Source organism: Natator depressus, chromosome 10 (genome assembly GCF_965152275.1).
Source record: "Natator depressus isolate rNatDep1 chromosome 10, rNatDep2.hap1, whole genome shotgun sequence".
NCBI classification, from domain to species: domain Eukaryota; kingdom Metazoa; phylum Chordata; order Testudines; family Cheloniidae; genus Natator; species Natator depressus.
The window spans coordinates 14,871,461-14,889,723 of record NC_134243.1 but is presented as its reverse complement, the minus strand read 5'-3'; the positions used below and the strand labels follow the sequence as shown (position 1 = coordinate 14,889,723).

General features: G+C 38.5%; 1 protein-coding gene across 3 annotated transcripts in view; it reads left to right on the top strand.

Moving 5' to 3' along the window:
• The window catches only part of TRRAP (transformation/transcription domain associated protein), a 156,664-nt gene that overhangs the window by 69,828 nt on the left and 68,573 nt on the right, over positions 1-18,263 (top strand). For all 3 annotated transcript variants that reach the window (XM_074965259.1, XM_074965258.1, XM_074965256.1), the window contains 11 exons: positions 228-374; positions 2,974-3,176; positions 5,427-5,548; positions 6,456-6,669; positions 8,307-8,486; positions 8,939-9,085; positions 11,061-11,180; positions 11,490-11,777; positions 12,321-12,458; positions 12,928-13,040; positions 13,518-13,653. In XM_074965259.1, the coding sequence (XP_074821360.1) occupies positions 228-374; positions 2,974-3,176; positions 5,427-5,548; positions 6,456-6,669; positions 8,307-8,486; positions 8,939-9,085; positions 11,061-11,180; positions 11,490-11,777; positions 12,321-12,458; positions 12,928-13,040; positions 13,518-13,653 (1,808 nt within the window). The remainder of the gene's footprint in view (positions 1-227; positions 375-2,973; positions 3,177-5,426; positions 5,549-6,455; positions 6,670-8,306; positions 8,487-8,938; positions 9,086-11,060; positions 11,181-11,489; positions 11,778-12,320; positions 12,459-12,927; positions 13,041-13,517; positions 13,654-18,263) is intronic.

Genomic DNA, 18,263 nt, shown 5'->3' with positions numbered 1-18,263 from the left:
TTTGGTTTACTCAAAACAGAGCATGGTGTCCCTAGCCTCTGTTTGCCAGAAGCTGGGAATGGGCAACACGGGATGGATCACTTGATGATGACCTGTTCGGAAGACAGGATACTGGGATAGATGGACCTTTGTTCTGACCCAGTATGGCCATTCTTATGTTCATCTGGTTACCCAAATTATGAATGATGATTTTAGTTGTCTTTAAAGAGTTTTTATTTATACCTTAGGTACTTTAATGATTCTGAAGTCTGCATGTAGTAACAATCCAAGCTACATAGACAGACTGATTTCAGTCTTCATGCGATCCTTACAGAAAATGGTCAGGGAACATTTGAATCCACAGGCTGCATCAGGAACAGCAGAAGCAACCACAGGTAATAATGCAGGTTAATAAAGGTTTTAAGTAATGTAATGCATCCCATCATAATGCAGAGATTTAGAGTGGTTTTAGCTGCTTGTGTATTTAAGGTTGTGAATTCCATAGTGCGTTGAATGATTTGAAAATAATCCAGTAAAAAGTGAGAAATCTTGTTGAAAGTATCGACTGGAAAAAAATAACATTTTGTGTGTTCTTAATACCTGCTGAACAAAACTCTAACATAATATTGAGTCAAACATCACTTGGTTAGTAAATGTTTGAAATGCAGTATATTTAAAAATGATTGGATTCTTCAGGAGTGTAGATTGACAGTTCTCTGCTTTCAGTGACTCTTAAAATAAGAGGTGTAAGCTAATAGTAGTGAAGCAGTTGTTTGTGAAATCCGTTTGCTCCGAGTTGGTGCCCTTGTTATCTTCTTAAAATGGTGACTTTATCAGTAGATGGAGTTTTGTCTGTCATCAAATGACCCAAATCATGAGTCAATAAAAAATGTTGCTAAAGAAATACAGTGATATTAAAGAACAAAATATTTCAGTTAATGGTGAATTTGCTGAGGAAAATAGTTTGGAAAAAGCACTTCCAATATTAGATTTCTAACTCGCATTCTAATTACACAAAAAAAGAACCTTGTGAATTGAGACTAATCCGTGAGTAACTCATTGCAAATTATTAAATTTGGCAGATAAGCAAGTCAGGAAATTAACAGAATAAGAATACTGCCTCACAAAATATTGTTTTCATTTTGACAAGTTTAGCTTCAGTTATTTATACCTCATGATTTATTGGTATACTGTAATATTTGTCAAAGTATTATTAAAATGAGGCCTCACCATCACCTTTCCAACTGAATTATTTTCACATGGACATGACCAAAGGGGAAGGCTCTCCTGAAGAGCACTGTGGGCCATTGTTTTGGGTATGGTACATAGACAGACTGTTTTCAAAGTGATTATAAGGATTTGTATCCATGGTAACATTTTCTGTTGTTATTTTAATAGTTTTCCCTAGAATTTTCCATAAAGTTGCACCCATAAAGAGGCCTTTAACCATGTTATCCTTAATTGCAGGATGGATTGATTTAAATCAAGGCAATTTAAATCACCACATGGAAAGCCTCCATTTAAATAATTGATTTAATCAACTTTTCCACTTGTATTTCAGTTATTTTCTGAAGAATTCTCATTGGTTGATATAACTATTAAAACATGTTGATTTATAACTAAATAGAACCTTTATGCTAGATTTGGTAAATCTTTTTGCTACCTAGCAAACTATATACATTTATTTAAGCAATTATATAGCTTAGTATTTTCTGATGCTTATTAATTGTACATTTTCAGTAGGTTAGAAAATGGTGAATGATATATTTACTAGATAATTAAGTTTTTTGTTCATGATTTGTCATGCTGCATTAGGATGGTAACTGGAATTTAATTAAACACAAAACCGCATATAACATTTATTTTTATTAAGCAAAACCTGAAATGTTTTGGATATATAAACTTCTCTTATCAAAACATGTTTCACGTTGACAACTAAATTATAATTAGGCCTTAACATATTTTGTGTTACGTTTATTTTGAAAAATAAACCTTTTAAAATGAAAGCTATTATAGTTTAAATAATAAAATAAAAAACCCTATTTTTAATTTTTTTTATTTAAAAAATCATTGATTACCCACCCTGCTTAACTGGGTAGGTGGTAGTACTGCTGAAAAGGATCTGGGGGTTATAGTGGATCACAAATTGAATATAATTCAACAATGTGATGAAGTTGCAAAAAAAAAAAAAAGCTAATATTCTGGGTGTGTTAATTTGAGTGTTATATATAAGACACTGCAGGCAATTGTCCTGCTCTCCTCAGCACTGGTGAGGTCTTAGCTGGGTACTGTGTCCATTTCTGGATGCCACACCTTTGGAAAGATGTGGACAACTTGGGGAGAGTCCAGAGGAGATCAACAAAAATGATAAAAGGTTTAGAGAACCTGACCTATGAGGAAAGGTTAAAAAAACTAGACATATTCAGTCTGGAGAAAAGAAAACCGAGGGGGAACCTGATGAGTCTTCAAATATGTTAAGAGCTGTTACAAAGAGGAGTGTGATCAATAGTTCTCCATGTTCACTGGAAGTAGAACAAAAAGTAATCCACTAAAGCTACAGCAAGGGATATTTAGGTTACATATTAGGAAAATCTTTCTAACTAATAAGGATAGTTAAGTACTGGAGCAGGCTTCCAAGGGAGGTTCTGAAATCCCTGTCATTGGAAGTTTTTAAAGAACAGGTTGGACAAATACCTGTGAGCGATGGTCTAGGTTTACGTGGTCCTACCTCAGCTCAGGGGACTGGACTAGATTAGATTACCTTTTGAGATCATTTCCAGCCCTGTATTTCTGTGATTCTGTGTTTCTTGTGTAACGTGTTCATTAGCTTACCTATCTGTTGCCTGAGAGAAGGGGTGATATTTAGCAGTTATCAGCTTCACAGATTGTTAGCAAAGTTAGAACTCAAAGGTTCTACTGTGCAGTTCACAGTGAAACCATTTTTTCTGGCATATGAAATGACTGATTAATAAAATTATGCACTTCTATCCATAGCAGGTACAAGTGAACTGGTAATGCTGAGCTTGGATCTTGTGAAAACTCGTCTTGCTGTGATGAGCATGGAGATGAGGAAAAATTTTATCCAAGCTATTCTAACATCTCTCATTGAAAAATCTTCTGATGCTAAAATTCTTCGTGCAGTGGTAAAAATAGTGGAAGAGTGGGTGAAAAACAATTCTCCAATGGCAGCCAATCAGGTAAATTGAAAAGTTAAATCAGGTGAAAATCCTTATTCCAGTCAAAAACTAATGAAAACCTGTAACTTACATTTTCTGTTTAGTGTTTGACAAAGGGTTCTGTAAGGACCTAAGTCTGCATATTTTTAAGTGCGATCTATAAGTTGTGAACACTCTGGGCTCCCAAGGAAGAAATGGAGTTAAGAATGCTCAGTACATTATAGGCTACATTTTCCCTTTCATGTGAAATAGTGCTTTGGTAAGAAAACTTTTTTTTTTTTTTTAAAGCCAAAGGTTCAAGTGTCCAAAAGCCAGTATTATAGGGCCATGTAAAGTTGCTTCAGTTAAAGTAAGATGACCGAATATTTGTAGGTGAAGCTATATCTTACCAATTATATCACTTTCCATAACATCATGCAGTATCCTTACCTACATCTTATTTCTGAAAGAATTTGGCAGTGAATAAGGTCCAAAATGTTGCGAGTTCAAGCTAAGATCCTGATTCAAGTTTTTAAATTTACAGGCTGAAAATTTTAGACTGTTGAAAATCTTCTTTCTTTGGTGTGATGAGTACATATTTTTATGCCTGTGGGTGTGTGTGTACTATGGGGCTTTTCTCATGCAGTGACCCAAAACCTTTTATTTGTATGTACTTCTCAAGGCATAATTGCTGTTGACTTAAGTGTAGGGGTTTTTCCTGCATTGTTCTTGCCTACGTTTTTTGTGATAGGTGTGTATAGGCTCCTGAGTGTCGTAAGTGGGTGTTGATCATTGTAGCAGAGATATTCTGCAGGTTTTGCATCTGATGTTCTGGCAGGGTCTGATGCTGCTTTGAGTTGGTGTGCCCTGGTGTGTAGGGAGCTTGCTTCTGATGATGAGCTTGGAGAGGTTGCGAGGTTGTTTGATGGCCAGAAGTGGGAGTTCAGGAAAGATTTGTTTCAGGATGGGGTCCCCATCAAGTATGGGTTGTATGTGTTTGATATCCCATATGGATTCCAGTGTCGGGTGGTTAGGTGACAACTAGGGGTGTGTGGACAGAGCGTTTTATTTTTGGATTGAAGCATATTATCTCGGGGTACTTGGGTGGCCCTTACAATATGTGCTAACTACTTATGTTAAATAGTCTCTTCCACATTGCATGTTGCTGTGATGCTGGGAGTACTTTTCCCAGACCGGAAGAAGAGCTCCGTGTGGCTCGAAAGCTGGTCTCTCCCACCAACAGAAGTTGGTCCAATAAACAATATTGCCTCACCCACCATGTCTCTCTAGTATGGTTCAATGGCAGTGTAGCCAAAAATTTTTTTTACACCTTTCTGGACCACTGGTTGGTCACAGTATTTATAGTCACAAGAATGTCCATACTAGGTGAGACCAGTGGTCCATCTAAACTAGTATCCTGTCTTCCAGTAGTGGCTGGTCTCAGATGCTTCAGAAAAAATGAGCAGAACTGGGCAATTTATTGAATGTTCCATGCCCTGTCATCCAGTCACAGCTTCTGGTAGTCAGAGGTTTAGGGATACCCAGAGTATATGGTTGCATCCCTGACCATTTTGGCTAATAGCCATTGGTGGACCTTTCCTCCATGAACATATAATTCTTTTTTGAACCCAGTTTCCACAGGTTGACTGGTGGAGCGTTAGTAAGTACTTCCTTATGTTTGATGTAAACCTGTCGTTGGGTGACCCCTGGTTCTTGTGTTAGATGAAGGGGTAGATACGCTTATTCACTTTCTCTACACCATTCATGATTTAGACCTCCATCATATCCCCCCTTAGTCATCTCTTTATTTCCTAATATGAACTGTCCCAACCTTTTTAATCTCTCCTCATGTGGGAGCTGTTCCAAACCCCTAATCATTTTTGTTGCCCTTCTCTGTACTACTTCCAATTCTAATATGTTTTTGAGATGGGGTGACCAGAACTGCATGCAGTATTCAAGGTGTGGGTGTACCATGGATTTATATAGTGGCATTAGCTATTAAACAGTTAAACTTTTATCTTTTTTAATGATTTTAAGCATCCATAGCTTTATTTATTTATCCATAGCATCCATTTATATTTCCAGCATAGTATCTATTCTAGAACTATATAAATACTTTAGAGTTTTTGGTTTTTATACTTTTAGAAAGCATGACCTTGTGTCAAGCCATTTTTCAGTAGCGTAGGAGTGAAAAAAATGGTGTAGAGGATGGCTAAAATGTACTTTGAACATGCCATTTCTCCTTGTGTTTCAAGATGAATTGAGAAAATTAATCATGTCTCATTTTAACAGACACCTACTCTCCGGGAGAAGTCCATTTTGCTAGTGAAAATGATGACCTACATTGAAAAGCGTTTTCCAGAAGACCTTGAATTAAATGCCCAGTTCTTAGACCTTGTTAACTATGTCTATAGGTAATTATAGCAATTAATCAAGTATTGCAGCTTATTGGTTCATAATTTGTACCATACATGACCTTTATAACATGCCATCCATCTTTTAGGGCTATATTAGATTTGTTGTAAAATGCACAATCAGTTTATTTCACTGGGACTGGAGTAAACATATTTACATATTCACATTAGATCTTCAGATACAAAATCTTTTTACAGCCCTTGCTCCAAGCAAAAAGAAAAGGGGCTGTGGCATCTTCATAGTTGATAGTGTTGCAGAGATAGAATTGACTGCTAGTGCAGTGTCCCTCCTTTCCCCTTTGTATGAAGTTTTTCTCCTGGAAACTTATTGTAATGCACTAATATTTTCTTACATGCAGGGGCAGAAGTTTGAGAAGAACATTTATGGCACCTGGCTAACAATTATTGTCTATAGTGATTAGCATTGTATACACATGAACTTCTAGTTTGAGTGTGAGATGTTCTAAAAGCAGTTTGCATAACTGCATGGTGCGGGGTGTTTCCACCACCCAAAATTCCAGCTTGCCCAATCTGGACAATGGACTCATATTGAAACCACTGAAACATTGCATTACTAATTTGAGCCCTATATCATTAAGCTTCTAGGAAGGTTTGTTGGACAGCTAATCCAGAGAGATAAATAGTGACTTCCATTGGACATGGTGGGTCTCTTGGCCATTGTGGTATTTGTTCTTGTGATCTGACTCCAGGTGAGATGATCTGAAGGAACTTTTGGATATGTCACAGAAACTTATGCTTTTTTTGGTAGTAGACAAAGCCACACTTGACTCTAGATATTAACATCTTCCAGAAATTGGAAGAACAAAAGAAAATATCCTCCGGCTAAATAAATAGGTTATGCTTTCACAGGCCTGTGTATTATCAATTGCTTATGTTTTCTTCCTAGGGATGAGAATCTTTCTGGAAGTGAGCTCACTGCTAAACTTGAACCTGCATTCCTTTCGGGGCTGCGTTGTGCTCAGCCGCTCATCCGAGCCAAATTTTTTGAGGTCTTTGACAATTCTATGAAGCGTCGTGTCTATGAACGCCTACTTTATGTAACTTGTTCTCAAAACTGGGAAGCAATGGGAAACCACTTTTGGATCAAGCAATGCATTGAGGTAGGAAAATCATTTTTTATGAGAACCGTGAATGTAATTTTATAAATGATATTTGCTCCTCCTTTCCCTTATGAATGTGTAGCTGTATTGTGTATCTTGAAAAGTGATATAGCCCTGTAAAACTCCGCATATCAAGGGTGCCATTTTAGATGCTCAGAACATTTTAAAATAAGTACTAAGCTTTTAAATATTGAAAAGCTGATGTCTGGGAAATCTCTGCAACCATGTTCTTGAATCCAGTTGACAGTGACTCCAGTGACTTTTAAAGCTTTAAGGCTTCAGTTTATCTGAGAAAAGCCTAGTCAGTGCTCAGATTTTCTTTTAAGCAAAAAATGACTTGCAAACAAAAAATGACTGGAGGAGGAATCTTTTTGGCAGATTGAATCCGAAAAGACAGATCAGAATGGAGTGTCAGAACTGTTGCTGAGAGAGATTTTAAAGGGGGATCGCTGTGGTGTGAAACCTGGTTTCTGATCACTTTGTCTAAAACAAAACATAACTAAATCACCAATTTCTTTGAAACGATCTGTATTTCAAAATTTGAGTATAAAATAACCAAGCACAAAGCAGTCATTTTATTAACTTCATCATCTGAGAAAAATCAGAGCAGCTTTCAGGGTGACAAGGAACAGGAGGAATCTTCTACATCTCTATTTAGGTAAGCCATGTATTTTAGTGGAAAATTGTATATATTATGTAGATTTAGACACTAAATAAAAAAAATTCCATGAAAATATGATGCTTAGATGCAGAAGACTCCTGTTCCCTATGTGTCCTTATGGGGTCTCTAATCTTACTGTCCTAACGTATGGCAATACATTTCCTGTTGGAGCTATAATCAAATGGCAACCCCAAAGGCACAATGACCTACCACATATCAGTGACAGAAGGTGATTAGCTGAAGATGGAAGTCCACTTTGTTCTCTGAATATGTGTGGCATGAACAGCAGGACTTCAAGCTTCTCCCCTATTGATAAACCTCAGCTCTGACCAAAAGGGGAACATCTAGCAAAGACAAGATACTCCATGCCCATTCAATCTTTGGCCCTTCTGATACTGCCAGTAGAGGTGCGGATTAATGGCCAAATGTCCATGTCCTAGACTCTCACTATCCAGTTTTCTCCAACTGCTCGGCAACTTCAGTTGCCATCTTAACTTCCTTATTGACCTTTTTGTGCTTGAACATATACAGCAGAGAATATAAATGCATTTCCTTTCTGTTGTTCTGTTCAGTCTAAATCTTTTGTTCTTTTAAGATGTTTGAATTTGTTCCTATTTCAGAAACACAGGGAGAGTGAGGGATATGTCAAACACAACAATGGTTTTTAATAAAAAAATTTAAGAACTAGTTGGTCCTTGGCTTCTGCGCATGAACCAGTTGGTAGAAATAATTGCTCAGATGAAAAGTAGATAAAATTCTGACTCATTCAGGCCAGCCTGACATCCAAACTCAATTACTAAAGGGAAGTTCAAGCTGCTAAATGTTGTCCTCCCGCAATTCACGGTGGATTTGAGAAGGACAGAGTCCTCTTATGACTAGGAAAAAAGGTGTAATAAAAAATAAATCAAGGGCATGTGTGCTTAAATACATCACACACACCGGGTTAAAATCTTTGCCTTGTTTTTTAATTTCTTAGCTCCTGTTGGCTGTGTGTGAAAGAAATACTACAATTGGCACAAGCTGTCAGGGAGCCATGCTTCCATCTATCACTAATGTAATCAACCTTGCTGACAGTCACGATCGGGCAGCATTTGCTATGGTAACCCATGTCAAACAAGAGCCTCGAGAAAGAGAAAACAGCGAATCCAAAGAAGAGGTAACATTTTATTTTTATTTTACAGGAGATGATGATGTCTCACCAAGCACAGTTTATGGGGCACATCCTAATGCTAGTCTGAATTGCTATACACGTGTGTAAAGTAATGTGCAGTGACACCTACTGTAAACGAATAATGAAGTTAAGTAGATGTAATTGTAATTAAATTTGAAACAATGGTTTACTACCATTGGACTTACTAGCTCTGTGAACCCATGTTAATTCATCTTTTTTTTTAATCTTCGGTCTATTCTAGATGACTGCTTTGGCCCTTTCTTTCTCCCTTAAGAGTGGGAATTAAATGTTCAAATCCTAAAAAAAATGACAATAATAGGTAACAAGGGATGAAATAATGAGTAGAACACTTTTTTTTAATATTTGTACAGAAATGGAGCGGTGATAATTACTTACTTGAAAGTATCAGCATTCTAATTGGCCTTACTTTTGTGTAGGATGTGGAGATTGACATTGAATTGGCTCCAGGAGATCAGACGAGTACGCCTAAAACCAAAGAACTTTCTGAGAAAGACATAGGCAACCAACTGCACATGTTGACCAACAGGCATGACAAGTTCCTTGACTCTCTTCGAGAAGTGAAGGTTGGTATAAGTTATTGGTCGTATAGCATGAAAACCATTGCTGCAGTATTGAAATCCCCAAACTGTGATGCACACAAATTAATTCTTTTTTGTTTCTTTGGTTCTACTGTTCATTTTATTTTATGCTAATACTGTATATTTCATAAGTCTTTTGAAAACTAGAGCCTACCAACTTTTACATTTGGCTTTCTCCTGGTCCTCTCCCCCAGCATCTAACTCCATTCTATACCTATGCCATCATATTTCTCTCCTCCATTTGGAAGAAAGAGTATCGTCTTCACTTTGCCCAAGTTCTGAAAACAATAGGGCTCAGAGATTCAAGAGGTGTAATCTCTGCAGCCTGTTTTACCTGGTCCTGTCCCAACGCTAATACACCTCTGCCCCGATGTAACGCGGTCCTCTGGAACCAAAAAATCTTACCATCTTATAGGTGAGACCGCGTTATATCAGGGTAGGGAGAGGAATCGCTCCCCGCCCCAGCTCACCTCCGCTCTGCCTCCGCCTCTTCCCCTGAGCGTGCCGCCGCCACTCTGCCCCCCCCCCCCCCAGCTGATTGGCGCTGGAAGCCTGGAAGGAAGGAAGGAAGTGGGGGTCGCTCAGGGGAGGAGGTGGAGCGAAGGTGAGTTGGGGCAGGAAGCGGTTCTTCTGCGCCCCCGGTTACTTGCTGCGGCCCTCCCTGCGCTCCCGCCGCCCCAGCTTACCTCCGCCTCCTCCCCTGAGTGCGCCACCGCCGCTCCGCTTCTCCACCCTCCCTGTCTCCCTCCCAGGCTTGCCGTGCCAAACAGCTGATTCGTGGCAAGCCTGGGAGGGAGGGGGGAGAAGCGGAGCAGCGGCACGCTCGTGGGAGGAGGCAGAGGTGAGCTGGGGGGGGGGGGGCGCAGCAAGTGGAGGGGAGCGCAGAGGAACTGCTTGTGGTAACATGAATTCGGATATAATGAGGTAAAGCAGCCCTGCTCCCCGGAGCGCTGCTTTACCGCATTATATCCAAATTCACGTTATATTGGGGTAGAGGTGTATATGTCACTTTCATGGCTGCCACTGCTGCTCCTGTGGTACTTGTGGTGCTGATTGCCTTGGCCACCTCAACAGTCTTGAGCTTTTGCAAGCAATAATAAGGGCCTAATTAATCTCCAAAACCCTGAGGTTAAGCAAGCTTGAGTGAGTGTCTTCATTAAGGAATAAAGTGAGAACTGCTTAGTTCTACTGACAATTTGAAAAGTTGCTAATTGTATTTCCAGTCACTTTTGTTAGTGGAAATTATGTACTATCATGCTGGTACTCAATCTGAAGGGCCACATGTGGGTAAACACAGGGCATCTGGAAAACCCTGCCTTTGAGTGGGTGAAATCAGGTGATTTGGGCTCCTAACCTCAGTACACATCAATTAAGGTTTTGCCAGATACACCTATTGCATTTAGAATTGAACTAAATATCTGTTGCATTTAGATAAGAAAACTAGTGCCATGAAAACACAAGAAAGGATTAAATCAATTAGTAAAGCGTGGTAACAGATTATAAACAGCATTGGCTTTTAATAATTCATAAGAAGCTAATTGTTAGATGAGCGCTATTTTGTGGTACTCTGATCATATCAGTAGATCTAGCCAATTAGCCCGCTTGTTTTGTCTTACCACCAAATAGTCAGCAACCCCATTGGCCACCCTTTTCTCTTCTCTTCCATGAGAGCTTCTTGCTATTTTATTTGTGGCTGTTATAGTCATGAGTTGTTGTCTTAATAAACATTGGAATATGACTACATTTATTTCACAATAGTTTTCTCTTTCCACCAAAGGGAAATTTTGAAAAATTGTATTGGTTATGGAACACTTGGTAAAGCAAGTAATGTAACTGCGTGCACACATCTTGGGGAAGCTTAGCTGCTGGACTGAATTATACAGTAACTCTTTCATGGTGCAAATTCATTGAAAGGTCTTTTTTTGTTCGTTTGCATCCCTAATTGTTTCTCTATTTCTAGACTGGAGCGTTATTAAGTGCCTTTGTTCAGTTGTGTCATATCTCTACACCGTTAGCAGAGAAGACTTGGATCCAGCTTTTCTCCCGATTGTGGAAAATTTTATCTGATAGACAGCAGCATGTGAGAATCATTTTTGTGTCTTTTTGGTAGTAGCTGGTGTTTCAGTAGATTGTAATTTTCTGCCATAATTACTTGTTCCCTCACTTTAAAAAAATCCATTTCTAGTGTTTCCTCCAGCTATATGTCTTAATACTGGTTGCTTTTGAAAGAAATTGGTCTCTTCAGATTTCAAAGGGAATTAATCTTTTCATGTTTTAACTACTATATGAAAATTCCCTGATCTGTATATCATTAGTAAGACTTTAAATATGTCCTAAGTGTTGGAATCGTCTGAATGAAATAGTCACTGTTTCTGTTGTTTAATTCCAGGCTCTTGCAGGTGAAATAAGCCCTTTCTTATGCAGTGGTAGCCACCAAGTGCAGCGAGACTGCCAACCGAGTGCACTAAACTGTTTTGTGGAAGCAATGTCACAGTGTGTTCCTCCCATTCCCATCAGGCCCTGTGTGCTTAAGTACTTGGGTAAAACTCACAACCTATGGTTCCGTTCCACATTGATGCTGGAACATCAAGCCTTTGAAAAAGGACTGAGTCTTCAGATTAAACCTAAGCAGACAACAGAATTTTATGAGCAGGAAAGCATAACTCCTCCTCAACAGGTAAGGAATAACATTAATTCAATTATGATAGCCTACTAAAGGCAGAGAAGACCTAGGGTGACCATAATCAGCTGACACAAAAAGTTAAACATGAAAGTATCTGTCCAAACTGAGTGCTAAAGTGTGTAGATATCATGTTAATTACCATAAAAAGACCTAATATGCTAGTGGAGACAAGCCAGGTCAACAGGTGAGCAAGTTTTGAGAGCAGTTGAATTATAATATGGTGCATTGTTAATTTTTTTTATATATCAGGTGATAACAGACCACTTACTTCCTGGGTTTTTAAAGAGTGATTATACAGTAGAGGGCTATACATAAAATTAAAAAATATCATATTTAGAACTTAATTGTTGTGTTTACGTCTTTCTTTCTTACAGTATGTTGTGTGGTGTTTTTATCATACACTTTATTTTAAAATACGCCAGCTAACATGCTTTAATGTGTAAGGCATTTACTTAATAAAAAAAAATTGATCACAAAAATCCCGCAACGTTTTGACCTTAGAAGAATGTGCTTGGTTATTTGCTGTGGTTTTTTTAGGAAATACTGGATTCCCTAGCTGAGCTGTACTCTCTGTTACAAGAGGAGGATATGTGGGCTGGACTATGGCAAAAGCGCTGTAAATTTCCAGAGACAGCAACTGCTATTGCTTATGAACAACATGGCTTTTTTGAACAGGTAGTATTTGCACAATACAAGTACATTGTTAAACTTTGCTTTTATATAGATTAACTATCAGGTATAAGCATACTAAAAGCCCACAAAATGTGTACTTTATTATTAATAAGAACAAATAGAAAATTCATTTGAGTTGAGGATAATGTCTCAAATAAAACTTCTTCTGTTTGAAGTATTAGTTTAAGATTCCATGGTACCTTGATAAGATATGTTTGAATATAGCTAAAATTAGTTTCTTGCAGTACATCATTAATTTGACTAAGAAGCATAAAATTGTAAACAGGAAAATAAGTTAATGCTCCTAATCTCCTAATTTATTATAGAACCTGATAATAGAGGTATTTAAAGAGCGTTTTTAAATCATGTATGTGTCTTCAAAAAACATCTTAATGACATGCAATCAGATATATGTTTAGAGCAGATATAAAACTAAAATGAAGTGCCTTTTATTTTATTTTATTTTTTTAAGGCACAAGAAACATACGAAAAAGCAATGGAAAAAGCCAAAAAGGAACATGAACGAAATAATGCCTCCCCTGCTATCTTCCCTGAGTATCAACTCTGGGAAGACCATTGGATTCGGTAAGATTTTAAAATTGGAGCAGAACGATGTTACAAAGCAATGTAAAAGACTTATTCTAGTAGTTTAAAACATTGGTTACTAAAATAAACTAAGCCCAGCACATTTAAGATACAGAGCAATTTAGGGGAATAAAATATTATACTGCTACTCCTTTAACAGACTTCAGAACTGCTATACATAAATCATTGCAAAAGTATTAATTTGCTGTTTGTGGAAACAGACTTCACATGGAATTTGTTTTTCCATTTAATATTGGGGTCTCGGTCACATGAAAGTGCAGTTTCCCCCCTTCATATACTTCTATATTATGGTTGGTTTTGTTGTTGTTTGTTTTTAATCCTGCAGTCTATTTATAGCCATTGCAATGCCTTCTAAGCATTTTTCAAACATACACGAATGCAGATGCTCTCCTGATATGAAATGCTTAAAGTCACTTTTAAGTAACTCTTGCTAACACCGTGTTTTCATTTTCGTAGCTGCTCAAAAGAGTTGAACCAGTGGGAACCTTTGACAGAGTATGGCCAGTCAAAGGGCCATATAAATCCCTATCTGGTACTCGAATGTGCATGGAGAGTCTCAAACTGGACTGCTATGAAGGAGGCACTGGTGCAGGTGAATATTTTTCTTTGAGAATGTGCAGAGAGAATGTGTTGTTTCATTGTTCATTGTGCTGATTTGTGTTTCTTCAGAGTCAGCATTACAACTCATTTCACAGAAGCAGTAAATCCCTCTTAGGGGATTTTCTTCTATGTAGTACATAGCTGGGTATTTTAGCAACCAGAGCATATTATTTCAACAGACTAACTTGAGTCTCTCTTTTTACCTTTTTCCCGTCTTTGCTACCTTGTTATGAAATATCAATTCTGAATCATAAGGAAGCTTTGTAATCACCAGGGTGTGTGAAGGTTGGGACATGGTGTCAAAATATTAAAAAGCACCTAGTGGCTGACTGGTGAACATGCTGGTGCCAGTAGTGATTTATAAGGAAGCTTGCAGAAGCATTTACAGTGCTGCATAAAAAACATATCTGGGGGGGAAAAAAAAAACCTAAACATCAAACCAAAACTTGTGGGTTTGTGTGGTATGGGGATAAATTAAGCCTAAAAATAGGTGTAAGATGGTAGGGGCAAGATAGGGATGGGGAAAATAGGTTTTGTTTATCTCTTTATGGTTGGTTGTTCCAGGAAACAAGGGATTGTGATGTGAAAATCAAACTGTTGTACCTTCTATGGATGGATAGATTGTAACTAAACTCCCAGTTTTTAAATGGAAAAGCCCTCTGTCTGCAGTGTTAATGTAAGTTTTGATGCTTTGATTTTAAGTGATAGAGGATGAGAACACATGGCCCTTTCCTTCAGAGTCTTATAATAAACATTACTGCTTCCACAACCATCTACTGTGTATAGTTTTGCAAGGCTGTTAGGGTGTGCAAAGGCTGAGATTGACACCTACATAGGAAAACCTGCATACACCAGGAAACTGTCTGGATAAATTTTGGTTTCCCTTAATCGACCCTTTATAGGGAGGGGGATGCTTGTTTCCATTTGTTCTGATATTCCAAGATTGCAAGGGACATAGTTAAATTCCAGGATATCCAGAGAGGCCTGGAGTTTTTTTCATAGAAGTCCAGTGCCTGCCTTCATTCTGCTAAAATATGAGATTGTGGAAGGGAAAATGAGATCATGGAAAGTAAGCATCCCCTGGTTTTACCTGGACTTGTCTCCTTCCCACAGCTGTGGAGCTCAAGCCCTGTGGAATTGTGGTGCAAGGTTTTTGGGTGCTTTGGGGAAATGGGGTGTATGCCACAGAACTGCAGTATTCTTTCCCCCACCCAGATCCACCCTGTTAAGCTTGCAGCAGTAGAATTGAAAAGCAACCTCAGGGCATAATGCTGAAAACCTAAAACTTGATCTATTTTAATGTAGACCACATTATTTCAAATAAAACTACATTAATTATCAGTAATGCACAAGCTACTTCAACAAAAGAAACATCCCTCTGCCTCCGTATGTCATTAATATGCTGATAGGTAGGATTGGCAGACTAGTGCTAGGTCTATGAAAGAGAAAATGGAGTAAGCCACACATGAAATTTTATTTGCTAGGTTTAAATACAGAATGCCTGAGATTTGGAGCGTACTTGCTGTTGTCATAGCTCTTGATAATGCCAGCAGATATTATTTTAGTGAAACAAGTATTGCAAACTGGGGCTGCAGGCTGTTTATATGCTGTGATTGACACATGGCAATTACATGCTTGGCAAATACCTGTTCTAATTTTTCTTCAATTTTATTGCTCTGCTCTGCAATGCCATAATAGTATATTTGTTTTGCTTTCAGAAGGGATATTTATACAGTGTGACCTATTGGAGGAGGACTGTTTCCCACGTTAATATTCTTCCACTTTCTGTTTAAATTATAAAAGACCTCTGAAGTAACTGTTGGGTTTCTCCTTTTATTTGGCCTTTTTTTGAGTCTACTTAATTTTATTTCAAAATGAGTCTCAAATATTCATTTTTTTTAACAGCAAATCCACTCAACTTTAAACTTTAAAACTACATTTTAAATAACCATATTATTGGCAGGGCTGCTAGCATCACCTATTATTAAGGTTGCCTGACACTTCCCATTATAAGACCCTGTTTTCAGTTGTTTATTACTTTGCCAATCTTTAACCATTTAGGGTATAATTTTCCATGCTGGGTGTCTGCCTCAGGGTGATTTTTAATTTCCTCCTAAAAAGGTTCAGCTGTTTCTGAGACCAGGGCTAGGGAAAAAAAAAATATTGTTTTGCCTGTGTTGAACTTTTGAGACATCTTCTTTGAAATGCTCTAGGGATCCCCATACTTCGGAACAGGGACTTCAGATTTGATGGGGGGTGCCCTTTGTGTCAGGGATGTGCCTTTTTTCAGCCTCCAAATCCCTCCAAATGTGGCCAGTGTTATATTACAGTTTGCATGTGCTTCGTAGAGACTTGCTAGTGCATTACAGTTAAAATATCTGAAGATTCCATGCTCACTGAATATGCCGGAACCTCTCCCAGCTCCTAGCACGGGCCAGACTGCACATGTGCCATCCCCAGATGGTGACTGAGCTACTTCAGCCCAGGGCTACAGGAATGAAAATGATTGTCCCTCTAATGCAGTGATACCCAGACTGAGGCTCGCAAGCTGCAAGTGACTCTTAAATGGGTCTTTTGCAGCTCTTTGCAGCACATATTAAGAGTGTGTGATTTAATTATTAACCACTCAGGAAGTGTTTACTATATTAACCAGTTGTAGTTGATAAAATTATTATTATTTATTTTATTTTTATATATAAGACTTTTTTGGGTAATGTTGATTGCTAATTTGGCTCCTGAACCAGTGAGGTCTGAATATCGCTGCTCTCATCTACTCCGGGCTGGAGTGGGGTTGGGCACTGGAACTGAGACCAGGGAGCCTATCCTGTGCTCTCAGTGAACCCCCTGCTGGCACCCAGACAGCATGAAGGAGAAAGCCATCTGATTCAAATGCAGAGGGGATAAAAGCCAGACCAAGGGGGCTGTCAAAGAAGTATATATTAGCACAAGGAGTCTGGTGAGACTTAGCACAGGGAGACTGGTGGATGGGCATGGAAGATAGGACTCTGAGTCATGGGTGGATGAGGAAGATCGGAAATGTCATAGGGGGAGAGTGGGAGCAGTTGGCTGGGGAAGGTAATGAGATTTGAATGAGGAGCTGTGGGGATAGGGGGAAGACCTGGGACTGGCTGGACAAAGACTGTGACTACGAACCAGTGTGGTGGGGAATGGGTGGATGGACAACTGATCAGGCAAGGAGCTAGGGTATTGGGGGAGAACTTGGACTGGCTAAGCAAAGAGACTGGGACAAGGAGCCAGGCGTTAGGGGAGAGACTGAGTTTTGATAAGAGGTCTGGGGAGCTGGTGAGAGGAGAGAAAGAATGGATGAGGAGCTTGGAAGGGTGAACTGGACTGGCTGGGCAAGGAGACTGGAGGCAAGGAGTTGAGGTGGGAAGGGGGTAATAGTTGCATGGGGAAATAGCAGAATGTCTGAACAATTTTTTTTCAGATTTTTTTAAATCATTCCTATCCTGAGACTTGTAGTTTTTGTCCTGGAAGCAATTATCACCAATTGACAAACTTCTAGTAATAGGAACCTGGGGTAGAAAGCGTGGTATGACTTTGTCGAGTTAGTATTACTGATCTGAGCTACTGTAATGAGCTCATCTTATACCTTTCGGATGTCACTGCAGATAAGCTTCAAACTGTCTGATGTGCCAAGATTTTTAAATCAAACAAATCTTCAGGCTGCAGGTTCAAAATGTGTTTAATGCATTGGAGATAATAGGTTTTGAATCGGCTCTTATAGTTTAATGTGAGGCTTATTTTAAATATGTGACCTTTAGAAGCCTACAGTGCATATATACTACCTCCTTCCCTCAGATTTTCTAAATTCATTAAGTGGCACAGATACTGTGTTTCTTTATTTGAGATGAGGAACCGGGTATGTGAGGAGAGTGCATTGGTCTTATTTTTCACTTAGTAATTTGTAAAATGTATGGTTTGTAGCTGCCTACTATTGACCTTCCTGATTCATTAGAGTTCATTATTGTGTTCTGGTTATAATCCATTCTGCTGAACAACATGCACTTGAAGACCACTTAACCTTCCTCTTGTCCTTTTCTAGGTTCCACTCAAGAGATTATGTGGTCTTTGCTATCCATATGCTTGATTAATGAATATTTTGTAAAGTTTTGACTGTTGTAGAGCAGTCAAAAGGCAGGAGGAATGTTGTATACAGTAAACCTATTTAAAGAAGTGTTGTTTTTTCAAGGCATTCAGAAGTCAGCAATATAGAGATTTTGACCGATTTTTTTACAACTAAATGGCTACTAGACTTTTTTTTTTTTTTTTTTTTAAAGAATGACTCCTCTGTGAAGACATAGTGCAAAAATAGTTAGATACTTTCACTTGAGATAAAACTTTGAGGAATTTTTAAACACTCTTATGTCCTAATATAAAAAGTGAAGTACGTTGAAGCATGTACAAGAAATCACCCTTATTAGGCAACCTCTGGTCTTAAAGCTACATCCCTCAGGCTCCTAGTATATGCTAAATGCCACCTTTTATTACAAGTCTATCTGTGTTATGCAACAGATGAGTGGAGTTCCTTGTAAGGTTACTTAAAAATTTCAGCTTATACAGACTTAGACCACCTGGAAA